Genomic DNA, 14,104 nt, shown 5'->3' on the forward strand with positions numbered 1-14,104 from the left:
TTTGCACTCATTTCAATGGAGAAGGGGGCGCTCTGTACTCTTGCGTAGGCGAAAATAACGTTTTCTTTTTCTTGAAGACAAATGAAGGCTTGCTGCACAAACCATCACTTTTACGTCTGTTTTGCAAGAGTTATCGACTTGTTGCCCGGAAATCGGTTCTGAGGATGCTCGCAAGCAGCGCACTATTCATAAAAAAATTGCCAGCTGATTGATACGAGCGGCCACACTCTAGAGCGAGCGCCTACTCGGAGTATGCGCCTTTCTTCGTTAGGAAATACGGTGGGTGCCCGGTGGCGCCGGGAGTAGAACCCAGAACTCCCTTCCCCCCCCCTAGGTGTCAGTACGAGAACTCAGTAAAACTCTACCCGCAGTACCCCGGTGTGTACCCGCTCTTCACCTCTGCAAGAGAGCCGTTTGAGCAGTGGTCCGCTTTCAGCTTAAGTGTCCTTGCTCTGATGACCTGAATGTTACACGCTTACCGGGAAAAAAAAGTGGTCGAAGCAGAAATATTACATTTGGCCGAAAACTGCTATCGGCTGTGAGTAAAGCTTGACTTTGTCTCTCTGGTGTCGATTGCATCTTTTCTTAGATGAGCGTATCTAAGGAAAGGTTGGTGCCAAAGGGTGGAGCTGGATACATTTTTTTTCTTGGATGCTAATTTTCTTCGTGATGTTCGTAACAAACGTGACTACTGTTAAAAGAGCCCACGAACGGACATTCACTTGCTCAGTGTCTTTGTACTGCAATATAAATGTGCATGCAGCAGCAGAGCTCACATAACGTAAATGTCCACAAACTGAAACCTTAAGTTGCACTAATCTACCCATTCAGTGTTGCCACCAGCTTGTCACCACTGAAATCAGCAGCCCAGGTAGGTCTGCACCGTGTAAGGTTATCCGCCTGAAACACGCAAAAACCATCGAACAACGCTAAATAAGTGAGCTAACGTACTTTGTGCATTATTTTTGTGCATTATATTTATTTGTGACTGACCGTATAGATCGTAACAGCTCTACGCGGGTAATGGCGGTAAGTGCGGTCGCAACCGCTTCCGTGTGGTACCAATTTGAGCACCCACGACACGGCACTGCCATTCGGCGACCTTGGCGCATTGAAAAACGACTTCAGCCGCGATCGCTCCGAGAATCGTACGTCTTCGGCACCTAAATATAGGACACGCGAGTGCCGCTCCTCCAGTTCGACTTCAGTCGCTCATGGTTCACCGTTAGACGTGTGAAAATATTTGTGTGTACTTTTGAAGTGTGCCGAAGAAGAAGGCAGGGGAGCGGTGCGATGCCTACTATTTTAAGCGTTACTTTTTCTTTTTTGCGCCTTACGAGTCCTTGAATGAGTGAGTTGTTGTTTGGTCTCGATCGGTGCGTGGTACGCACAAGGTGCTATCGCTTTCTGTTTGAGGTGCAACGCGCGAGCCGTGGCCACCACATGGAGGAGGAATAAATGTTTATTGTTCGAAACGGTATCGCGGTGCTAGCCCCACTTCTACCCTAGGTGGGAACTCTCCTCATTCCAGGAACCCTCTAGCCTTCGCTGCCTCCTTGGCCCTGACGACGAGACGTCGTTGTTGGTCCAGGTCCTCTGAGGCGAGTTTGGCCTCCCACGTTTCGAGAAGGTCTTCGCTTTCTTGACTGGCGTTACAGGCATTCGGGGAAGGCGATGTGTCTCTGTGTATATTGCACGGGAACGTGAGGATCGGGTAGGCCAAGGTGTCAGGCACGCCGGAAATTAGACGGAGATGTTCGTGTTACGTTGGGTAGAATCTGTGCATTAGTGGATGCAAGTGTTGCTCTGTAGTCTTTTAAGTATGATGCTGTCCTCTTTGTTGAGCTTTGTATGTTGTAGTGTGTATTCTCTGCGTTCCAGCCTTTGACGATGAAAAAAAAATTGCGACCCTAATTCTTGACATATGTGTCCGAAAGTGGTGCTCGCACTTCGGCGTTCATGTACCCTATGTGTATTTTTATTGGATTATCACTGCGTTTCGTCACACTGCCGATGCGTATCTCAGAGACCACGTTCAATTATTTCTCATTCAAACTCATTCAATTTTTTTTCTTTAATTTTTCTGACAGTTAATTGACCCTTATTTGAAGCAAACCGTAAAGTTATGATCCGATATCCCATGTATCCAACATGACTCTTCACTTGAACCATGGCCACCGATTTCGTACCAGTTTTATATTTTTTAAAGAGATCTTCTGAACCTGAAGTAGTTGCTCGACTGGCACTGCTTAGAAGAGAAACAAGAGTCTCACTCGTTGCTCGCACCCAGGGGCATAGTCAGAAACTTTTTTCGGGGAAGGGGGGGGGGGGGTCAACCGTACTTCATGTATGTTCGTGCGTGCGTTTGTATGTGCGCGCGTATATATACGCAAGAAAAATTGAAAATTTTCGGGGGGGGGGGGGTTGAAACCCCCCACCCCCTCTTGGTTACGCCCCTGCTCGTGCCGAAAAAAAAAAACGGGACGCATTCCACTATGGGAGAGCGCTAAGCTCTCCATAGCTATTGACATTGGCGAGGCCTCGTGTGGCGTCAGCGGTGGTCCGGAGTTTGGTTCAGCGGAGGAACGACATGTCTTGAGAGCTTGAGGGCAGGGGGTAGACTAACGTTCATTTACATGTAAAAACAGGCTCGCCGACGGCGGGGGGCAGGCCCTTGATTGAGAGCTGATGAAGGCACTTGAGTGATGTCACTGCCTCGCTGCAAAGGGAGAACGATGCTAGTTGAGGTGCGAACGAAAGAGCGCGGAAGCTGCCTAAGCATGATGGATTGTCTTGCTAGGGTTGAAGCTTGTACTAGCTGTGTCATGGTTGCAAAAAGAAAAAAAAAGAACAGCACAAAATTTTGACACAACGCAAGGCATCCCTTCTTCGTCTTGTGTTGTGTCAAAATCTTGTTTTTGCACTGTTTTTTTCCTCTTGCAACGATGGAATGTTGCCGCGGTGCTGGGGCGCTCGCCGTACGTCTCTCGCCACCGAGCGAGGGGGGAGGGGACGATATTCCGACGGCCCCTCGCTACAAAATCTTATTCCGCCATAACAGGTCATCGTAACGTTTGAAAGCTTGGGTATGGTCGCGCGAAACTTCCCTATTGCTAAGAGAAATTGTGGACTATTTGTTTCATACTAAATACAAAAAATAAGGTGTAAGCGGTAAATAACTGTTGAGGTTTTAGGTCCCAAAACCATGATATAATTATGAGGGACCCCGTAGTGGAGGGCTGCGGAAATGTCGACGACATGGGGTTCTTTGACGTGCACCTAACTCCAAGTACACGGGCTTCTAGCATTTCACCTCCATCAAAATGCGGCTGGGATTCGATGACCTTCGGGTAAATGCGCAAGCGAGTACAAACCTATAATCCTACTCTGAGAAGTTTGCGATTATAGGTACCTATAATCGTAAAATTATAGGTCTGCGCGAGCATGCCTTTTGCGCCTTATTTGCTGTATGTTGTTTGCAGTTCCCAGCAATCAGTGCCAGCCCTGCGAAAGAGGCAAGGACGGTGTATGCTCTCTACAGACTTTCGGCAAGAAATGACAAATGGTACGTAAATATTATCAATGCAGCAGAAATCTTAATTTCTAAAAACCTTGCTTCTCGGGCTCCAATTTTTCTGCTTGGTAGCCATCACAGACTTACAATTCTTATTTTCGGATCCTGGTAACTTACAACTGTCAACCTTGCAATGTCGAGCATGGACACTGCCTTGTGCCTTCTTGGTAGTGTGTCCAGCGCTTTGACTGCTGCAATTGTTAATGTTGCCTTATATAACCCGGGGACAAAAATAAATCTTGCAAGGAGCGAATGACAACAGGACAACGGAGGAGATTCCTTCTCAGAGTAGATTTATTGACCACAAGCTGGAAACCAAGAACGAAACAATAACAAAACGAGTCAACCTTCACGAAGAGTCAACCAGTCTGGCGCAGACACTATGACACAAAGATGCGATTATGTACATAACTTTACACCGCCCTATAGAATTAAGTATGCAGTGACACACGTAGGTGCAAGTCCCCCTTTGTCCGGCGCTTGAGTCGAGGGGGTGTCTTTTTTTGCGTAGAAGGTGTTTACGTAAGTATACTGCGGGCGATGATGGGCACCCGTTGCACGGTACAGCGTCGTTCCACTATGATACAAGATATACATCTCGCACAGAAAGAAAAAAAAATCAAGGGAAAGAGAATGTGCTCGTACATGACTAGAACACCTCGAAATCCATTGACGAGTACAAGGGCATACAACCGTCGCTGTAAAACATGGGGTCATCTGGAACGTCGCGTAACGAAAAATTCTCTTTGAGAACTTCCATTTCATTGCCGTAAGGACATAAGTCTGTGGCAAGGTTGCCTTTCGAAGTATCTCATAACTTGGCCTTGGTAATGGGTTCACCTAGAAGATATGGCGCAAGAGAAGACGACAAATGGGCTCGCATAATCTATATGTCGTGTTCTGTTGCCTCATTCTTCTCTTAGTGTGTTCCTGGGATATCTTAAATTATACGAGTTAGGATCACATAGACCAGGACCAAAAACCTCATTGCACTCCTACAGCAAAAGATGTGACGACAGTCCCTTTTGCAAGGCTAACCATGTGTTCTAATTTGAAAGGGCCTTTTGACCACTCTCCTAATCGTAGAACGCCATTTTCACCGTTAGAGTACCCGGACGTTTTTTGTTATGTCCAAGGGGCATGCTTCTCACACCATCAGCGGGTGTAAGGACATTCAAAGAGGGTCTCAAATACGTGATAATCCCCGCAAAAGGAGTTGTTAACACTCCCTGCGTTAACAGAGTGCATGATGGTCAGTCGAGACACAAAAGCTTCCTAGTTTCAATCAGACAGTACACTTGCATCTGTCCCTGTCGGGAATGTCAAACATAGATAAATGAATGTCAAGGAAGTGTGTTTGTTTTCACTGTAATAAAAATGCACTTGCTGCCGTAAGGCATTTATGACGAGAGCCACACACAACGGTGCTGTCTTTGCAATTACTACACTGGACGAAGAAAGCTGGTGTGCGTATTTTACAGGCTACATCGAGAAGAAGCTTATATCGAGAGCTATTCTTGTTCTGTTCTCAGCAGGGCCAACTTTTGCTTTAGCTCTATAGCTGCAGGCATTCGCATTTCGGTGTTTGGTTGATTTAGATCAAGAGCAGATTTAGCTGCCTGCTTTACTGTTTAACCAGCGACTATGTGCAAGAGTAATACTGCGGATAGTTGAATGACTGCTGCAGGAGTTAGGTCTGCTCGCAACTACGGCACCTGAGCGTAGGTGCGCACATACCAATGCTACAAATTTGTCCAGCTTTCTTTAAGTTTGTCTACGAGGCGTATCGTGTAGCTCTTTCCTAAACTACATTGAGATATCAAACGTGCACCAGCGGTTCAGTGTGTGATATACCGCCCCAAGCGTGAAGGAGCTCCATGTTTATATCAGCATTCAACTGCGACAGCTGAATCGCTACCGTGGAAACTGGTGACGACTCAAGATTTTAAGGAACAGAAATGTCACGGACAATAACTCAGATAAAAATGGTTGCTGATTTAAACACGTTCATGTGAAAAACTACCTTTATGGTTTTTAGGTTGTCCTTATGAAATCACCAGGTAACTAAAATGCTCGGGCTAAGTCTGCGGATCTGCTTCTCACATGAAAGAAATTATCATAACGTTGGTTCTCTGAATTTGCAGTGTAAAACATGGGCGTTAACGCACAAATTAGTGAAAAAAGACACCGGCGTAACGTTTTTCCTAGACAAATACCACGGAAAGAAACGCTAATAACAATAATAAGGTGTCAAATTTCGATCGTGGGTGTCTCAGAGGCATAAGGAACCATAATGTGGTTATCGCTTCTGAATAATAAACGCGACTAGTTGCTGCGAAAATAGCCTACGCTTCGTTAACGTGCAATAGAAAATTCGAGGTCGTCTGTGTGTAACTGTTAGCGTAAAGGGGGTAGGTAATATGCACAACAAAGGTCGTCCAGTTGGCGTCCCTGTCGCACATTGCTTCAAGGATCAGCAACACAATTCTTTGTGCATGCGAAGGCGAAGGACATGGTGCTATCGCACCGGGTGCGCGAGTGCCAACAGACCAATAAACATGTACACCAACAGACGTGTTAACATTGTTAGACTGCATTTCTGTGAAGTGATATGACAGGTTTAACAGCAACGCACTAGGAGACGCTAGGATTCTACAGCTGCCCAGAAGCCACAAGAGGGAATGCCCGAGTAGAAATGCTCAAAGCCGGCTAAGGAGAACCCTTTAAAGCCAAGCCGAGCCAGCCAATTTCGTTCGAAATCTGTGTGCGTAAACAGATTGCGAACTGCCACTTCTTCAAGATGTATTTCAGTTGTGGGTTACTTTTTTAAGTAAAATCGACGATAATTGCAGTTGCTTTTCTATTGACAAAAACCTACGAGGTGTCATCGGACTGTCAGTGGACACTTCCGTAAATGTTACCTAATATTCGCCCATAGAATCATTTGACAGTTTCCAAGTTTACGTAAGGCAATAAGTTCGTAATTTGTTACTGGTTGCTTGATGCTTAAGGTGAGAAGGGTTATCAGGTCCTGTGAGATTGTTACTATTTCGAAGACTAATAAGGAGGCAAAGGATTGGCGTTTTTCAAGATTTCTAGACGAGCTAGTAAAAAAAAAGCTCACAGCAAGCAAAAGTAAATAATTTATAAAAAACGAGTGTCTACATTGATTTGCGTAGCCTAGATGCAAGCTAAACACCGTGTAAAGGCTAACAATTGATCTTTATCTCCGACAACTTATCATGCAAGCGAACACGTCGGTCAGATTTTGCCATACAATTTCGCAGTTATTCCAGGGGAGGCCGTAGACACCCAGCATTAAAAGTGTGGTCTATCGACAGTATTACACTTACTCGCTTGGTCTAGTGACTGGGACACCCGAAGCCGCGCTGTGAGCATTTTTTACTCAAGATTCGTGCGTTATGAGGCGTTTCCGGCTAAGTGAGATCATTATGAAGCTGGAATGTTTGTTTCTTATAGTTAGTATGGAGGCCAGAAGGCGACACGAGTCACAGTGTCGTCGCAACAGCAAACGCGTGGGGGAGCTGAAAAAAGGGGTGGGTTTCACTCGCCGGACAAGAAACACGGAAACATCACGTGACGTAGATATCAGCTTTCAATGCTCTCGCCAGCAGCCTGTCGCAGACAGTAAGAGAAAGGGAGAGCGCTGCGCAGTCACAGCTAAGGTCAAAGGTCAAGCAAAATGGAATCACCTTCAAGAACTTCTCTCTGCTAACGCTGCAATAGGCACACGCGTTCGAAAGTTAGAAATGTGCACCGCGCTACTGCGTACACGATGTCTTCGGGAGGAATGCAGGTTTCAAAACTAAGTCTCAAGAGCTCGGAAGTACACCGTTTGCACGAAAGGGTGTCATGAGGGAGTAAAAAAGTACAATACTCCCACTTGCCGAGGAGGGAAGGTGTTGGTGTCGAAACTTTAGAGACGACAAAAGATAAGCTCAAGCACAACTGTGGCGGAACAAAAAAGTACCAGTGACTGCTATGTACTGAAAATTTGTTGCAACGAAAGAAACATTCATAATTGACTTTCAGTGTAACATCATGTAATAAAGAAAGGGCGACAAGTTGTTTGACAGAGGATCTGCCAAATTATAGAGTACAATAATGGCAATATTTGCGAAATAATGCTAATCTGTCAAGAAGCGACCCATTTTAGTTGCTGCATTTGGAAACAAACATCTAAAAATAACAGTTTCTTTCCTTGCGTGAAAGTCCTTGGAACTCAAGTAAATGACAGAAGTGTGGCAAACCAATTGAACATCGACACCAGAAGGCGAAAAGTTGTCATGAAATATTTAAAAAAAGACAGTCATTGCAGCGCACACGGCAATTTTGGTGCAGGAAACAAACGCATAACTGCCTAAAAGGACTTGAAAAAAAAAAAAAGACTCTGAAATACAGTGCTTAAAGGACAAGTCAGCATCAGCCCAGCTGTGCAAACCATTATGCACCTCCTCAATACCACAGCAGGGTTGAGAAAGACAGAATGTACAAAGCAAACACAGAACGCCTCCTAAAAGCTTCCTGTGCTGTGTGTTACAGACATGTCACTTATACAAAAAAAAAAAAAAAAGCACACGGCTCCCGCACACCACTCTAAAATCAAGACGCTGCATTCAACATAGTGAACTAAGTGACTACGTTGTAGCTACCATAGGTTAGTGACCTCAACTAGAAAAATGAAAGAAAAACAAATTTTCACAGCGTTCACAAGACGAGTCAAGCTCCTCCGATACGAAGATGCGGAGTCAGTTATCTTGACACATGGCACGCATGGAAGAATCATTCACGGTTTTTTTTTCACTGCTTCTCCGAGAAGATAAGGTGCACGTGCGAATAACTTACGTCAAGTGCGTCTCCACAGAAAGAAAAACGAGAGATAGACATTCCAGAATTCAAGTACACTCCACACACTTCGAATCCTATCGCACACGATACACCACAGCACTTGATCTACGATACACTCTGTTTTTTTTTTCTTAAGAAGCGCGTATGTCTACCTACGAGACTTAACTACCATAGATAACGCGCGTCGTCAACTTCGATATACAAAAATTGATACATGCTTAGATCTAGCGCAGCCCCTAACAGCCACGTTGCAAGAGCATAAACGCGGAGAATATGAAACGAAAAGAGACCGATATTCAAAGAAAAAATAACGTTCGTGAGCAACAGGCTGAAGGGTGAACAAAACGTGAAACGGGCGCGGCGGAGACATTCAACAATGGCGTTTCAGTTTTTGACCGCATGTACTTCATCAACGGTCGAGACAAGTAACACAACCAGTCATAAAAGGTTCCCAAGCTTCATGAACACACATGAATAGCCTCACCAACTGTGGAGTTATGTTTAACTGATATTTGCTGTGTCATCCTCTGACAGAGCATCCCGGCGTACTAAATGCCAGCCTTCACAAAATAAACTGCTAGAGAGAATTACGGTCAACTGAGTGCTGCGCCTAACGAAGAATTTTCAGTTTGCACCAATCTGAAGTGCTTAAGAATTTCAATGACTTGAAACCCCACCAGAAAGGTAGCTCTTGAATCAGTAACTTCGCAGACAGAAAACGAAGAATACCCACTTCATAAAAGTCACTAAGCGAAAGAACTAAGAACTTCGAACACCGCATCGAAGCATCACCTATCGCGTAAACGTACATAACTCACGTTCTTTCACGACACGCAGATCATCTCTTACACCACAGCTGTGCTGCCATCAAGTGCGAAGACACCGCCACGCATTGTTAGCCCTCGCTTAAAACTGAGAATTCAAACCATGTGCTTTAAAGCTCGTAGGATGCATAGAACATGACGAAGTACAACTGACGAGAAGGCAGAAACCATATTCGTCTCGGTTGGCTTAAAGAAAAGAACGCATTCAGCCCTCGATGCATATGTTGTGGAATACATTGCCTGAATCGAAGAAAATGACAACGAAGCCATAAACACAGCTGAGATATGTACTCGCTAAACCAATGCATAAATACAAGAGAACACAGTGCGAGACACAACAGCGTTCTCGAGTGCGTGAAATAGTTGAGGAGCATCAGCTCCTGAATCAATAAAAGCCAATCAATGAAGATCAATAAACTGGCGTGAACAGAGCAAGCAGAGCTTTCACTCGTGCATCAGTAGAAACACAACACATTACCACGTAGTACAACTTTGCATACACTGTCGGCGAACTCGCTTCGAGTTTCACGAAAATGCTGTCAGCAACATTTACTGCAGACGTAAAATCAGGTAATCTCAGGACGTGCCCAAGAAATGTGTGGTTTTATAACCACACTCTCTTTTTGCGTTGCGCAGTAGCTTCGAGAAACAAAAGGCAACACAATGTCTAAAATATTTAGTCGAGGGGAACATTTGTTACCCAATGACATAACGCCAAGCACCCCTATTGCAGGACGTACGTTAAGTCAAATTTTGGTGTCCTCGTAAAAGTCTTCGAAGAGAACATGTCCCCTCCTTTTTGATTAGCAGGATGAACACAGCTCGTCGCGGAGTCAGACATAAAACGAACACATAGCGTTTTGACTGTGAAGCCCGTCATACAGGGGGCCAGACATTCAGCTTAACGACGACAACCGAAGCAAATGCGGCCGTTGACTGCTCATGACCGCGTTAACATTTTTTATGTACAGCGTCTCCCGCCTGCCTTTCGAAGAACACAGGAACACACACGTAAACACGTACGAAGGAATATGTGAAGAACAATGGTACACGGGGCAGGGGAGAACCAATCAACAACGGTGCAATAAAACAGCAAACGACTCTCCAACGCCTCGGTCCGGCGACGCTGAGAGTCGCTCCGTAAAGTGCTGAGGAAAGGGTGGCCTTTAAATATGTTGCCTTTGCACCTCTGAGGCCTGCGAAAAGAACAGAGGCGAAAAGATAAGAATACACGGTGTGAATATCTCTTCACGCACTAGCTATAACACTAAGAGAAAACGTTTTTTTTTCATTTGCTGAATATATTTTGAAAGTCTTCGCACTCTTCAATACCCCATAATTAGACTAAATTCGCCCGATTAAGCGGCCCACTTTCCCGGTGTAGTCAGCTTGCTCGTTCGAACGGTGCGAACACTCTCCATCGGGACGTTAAGAGAACGCCCTGATGGAGAGAAGGGGTGTAAAATGTGGGATTACACCCAAACATTGGTCAGGACTTTCTTTACTATTAGGCAACACATACAACGCTTTTATTGACCTGAAGTCACTGCAGATTCCTCTGCTAATTCCCCCCCCCCCCCCCAAACCCCTGCCCGCCATTTCATCCAGCAAACACAAGCTTAGCGTCGTTACGTTCTAAAAAACGTCATGGACTGGCTTGCACAAGAACACGTCCCTAATATTTGTCATTTGAGAGTCAGGCCGATTACAGGTGGAGTGAACTAATTCGTAATCAATTCAGCTAACGAGATACGACCTAGGGCACGAAAAACAATGTTGCTTCTCGAATTGGCCTATTTTGTTTTGCACTAATTTTGACTCACGGAGCTGCATTTTATGGCAAAAGCCTTTTATGGTAAGAGTCCCAGTAATTGAAAATAAAGTTGGAATATAGGCCGTAAGATACAAAGAGACTGGACACTAAGTAGGCGGTGCGAAGGAAGGGTATGCAGGCAGGTCAAGACGCGCTTTCGGTTTGCTGCTTTACTGTGGCGGAAAAGCATTAGGGTATCAAAAGGAAGAAAGAAGAGGAAGGAAGGTAAAACACGGGTAACGTAGCTGCTACCAACAGCGACAACATGTGAAGTCGCTCCTCAAACCCTGCATTATGAACACATCAAGAACGCCTTTGACTATGGTAGGTCCGCCTATCGACACGCCGGCCAGCATATCTGAGGCACTTTATCCTTATCCATACTACGTTTACCCTGGAGAGTGCCTGTTTTGGTAATTTCGAAAAATCGTAATGTAGTAATGCGGTTAGTTGCACCAAGGATCAATTAGAAACAAGTTCCTTTACTAACACTATGGACCCTAGCGTTGTCATTTTTACGGTAGACTAGTAGCCACGAAGTGTGGTCGCTATGCCCATTATTGCGATTCGCACCTGCGTTGGCTCAGTTGTCCTGTCCGTCCGTGGGCTCCTTGAGCGAGTGCCACTGCGCGATGGGTCGACGTGGCGAGGCCAGCATGTCCATCCAGTGACGCAGCTCGGTGCCCGTGGCGTTACAGCCCAGCACAACCTTCCCGATGGGTTCCGACGTCCCGATGCGGTCGTAGTCGACCACCGTGACAACCAACTGCACCTTCTGCGCTCAATTAAATCAAAGGAACACGCAGTCAAACTAATGGCTAGAGTAAAACGTAAGGGACGAAGACGGGAAATCATTTCATTCACGTCATTTTAGTTGTACATGTTCATTTGTTCAGTCCCCATAGGTTTCCTTTTACTGGTACAGGAACTCGAATACAGACAGAAAGGAGAACACACTGGAACGAGAGCCTGTCCTTCTGTTTTGTTCTGTGCGTCACTGTTCAAGTTGTGCCACCTAACTCCAGTGAACCTTAACGAACTTCTCCAACTTTCAGCCTTCCAAAAGTTAATGAGCGAATACCGCAATGACAGCTCTGTTTCCAAATATAATTACTTCAGTTGATCGGAAAATAGTAGATTATACTGTGTGCTGGAGCTAGCGCTAAGTTGCAGGTCCGGTTATGGTCAGAAGCCCGACGTGGACACAAAATAACAGTGTTCCCTACATCCGCTTCATGACAGCAGAGCACAATGTATCCGTCATTCAGTCGAAGCACCTAACTCTACGGCATGTAATGCGTAATGTTTGCGCTGATCGGTAATAAATCACATACTCACAAACGGTAAAGGAAACATTAACAATGTCCGAAAAAGTGGTTCGGCAAACCTGGAACTTAAATGACAGTGGTTCAGAAACACATAGTGTGTACGAGGTGTGTTCCAGACACGTGGCAAAGTGTAAAAGTATATCTCAGGCGTACATGCAGTTCATTTGGTCCTAATTAAACTGCGTTCGGCTTTATACTTTTGTTCAAGTCGCGCGAGATTATGCTTTTGAGAGCTGCATTTAGACCACTCGGCGAATGTACATGGTAGATCTACGGGGTCTTGATGACTTGCCTGTATTTGTTCGAACGGGACTTCGAAAGTGAAGGACTCGTTGTAGTAAGGGTTCAGGGTGCACTTCTTGATGCTGGTCTTCTTCTTCTTCAGCCTCTTGCCATTCATCATCAGTGCAATTTTCACGTACGGGTCTGAAAAACGGAGCGGCACAGTGCACGTTGTGAGGAAATATCTCCACTCTTTGAGCCATAGCTCGTAAGCAAGGGACACTGATTGCCGAGTCATTCAAGCATGGCCGTTGTCGCGATAGCTCCTTATGTAGAACGTACCTGATCTTCCGCGTTAAATACAGGTTAAGTATAATTCCGGAGTTCGTATACTTCAAGGAAAATTTCTGACAATATGGCCTCAGTTGTGATAAAGAAAATTCGAATTCAACAAGGCTAAACAGTAGACTGCCAATCTACGTTTTGGCAATCAACGTTGTCATTGTGACTTATCCCGCTGCAGAATTTTCTGTAGTACCGCTAAGTTTGCATGCTTCTGGCCAATAAAACAAGAATGCATTCTGTTTTACTTGATAATTAAGATAGCTCGATACTAAACCGGCAACCACGTGTGAGAATTCGAGAGAAATACCAGATTAACTAACGGACTATAAAAGCCTTATTTAGAACAATAAACAGGTTTCGCTGTAAGCAAGGATTTCGGATATGCCACTCACTCGCATTATTTGTGCAGGTGTTAATGCTGCTTCTAAAAATTGTTCGTGTAGTGTACTTGCATGGAATGCAAAGTTGATTGCGTATTTTATTCTCCATGAAATGAAGAGCTGTTTATATCTCAGCTGATGATTCTAGTTGGCTTGGCTTCGCTAACTGCTGGCCATAGTTTGCTAACTATTGGCTAACTGTTCGCTAGTGTGGGCTGCTACCTACCCGTTCTGAGAACAAAGCATCAAAGCTAAAGACGTGTATGACCATGCCTACGCCTTGCTACAATATATGCTTAGCACCCGTGAGAAGTTCCCCTTAAGCAGATTCACCGCAACAATTGGTTCGTTTGCGCACGAAAAGACCGGCCCACCACGTGACTAAAGACTGGTTGACCACGTGACAAAAGACCGGTTGATCACGTGACTAAAGAGCGGTGCATACCGGAGAGTCCTCCAACATCCATCTTCTTAAGGTTCTTGGCTTCCAGGATAACAACAGTCAGCTTGCCGGCCGTGGGAACGTAGCGGAGTGAGAAACAGATGTCACCCAACTTGTTTTCCTGTTTCGCCAGCGATGGTTTTTCGAATAAAATAAAAAATAAAACATAAGAAGAAGTGGGAAGGAAAGAGGAAAATATATTCGTCAGTAGAAATACAAATAGCATCATCTCTCCGTGTAGCTTCGATAAGCCTGCATAAGGTAAAGAAATTACAGTCACTGAGTCGTTTGCCAAACATCAACACAC

At 45.1% G+C, this 14,104-nt stretch overlaps 1 protein-coding gene across 3 annotated transcripts in view; it reads right to left on the reverse strand.

The window, feature by feature from the left end:
* Positions 1-3,850: 3,850 nt before the first annotated feature.
* The window catches only part of LOC119401832 (synaptotagmin-1), a 143,624-nt gene continuing 133,370 nt past the window's right edge, over positions 3,851-14,104 (reverse strand). For 2 of the 3 annotated variants that reach the window (XM_037668823.2, XM_037668822.2), the window contains exons 7-10: positions 13,801-13,918; positions 12,701-12,834; positions 11,654-11,855; positions 3,851-10,463 (exon numbers count right to left, since the gene is read on the reverse strand). In XM_037668823.2, the coding sequence (XP_037524751.1) occupies positions 11,664-11,855; positions 12,701-12,834; positions 13,801-13,918 (444 nt within the window). In that variant the 3' untranslated portion in view covers positions 3,851-10,463; positions 11,654-11,663. The remainder of the gene's footprint in view (positions 10,464-11,653; positions 11,856-12,700; positions 12,835-13,800; positions 13,919-14,104) is intronic. The other variant, XM_037668825.2, reaches the window with a different exon arrangement.

The sequence above is a fragment of the Rhipicephalus sanguineus genome, chromosome 8 (assembly GCF_013339695.2).
Source record: "Rhipicephalus sanguineus isolate Rsan-2018 chromosome 8, BIME_Rsan_1.4, whole genome shotgun sequence".
Lineage (NCBI taxonomy): Eukaryota > Metazoa > Arthropoda > Arachnida > Ixodida > Ixodidae > Rhipicephalus > Rhipicephalus sanguineus.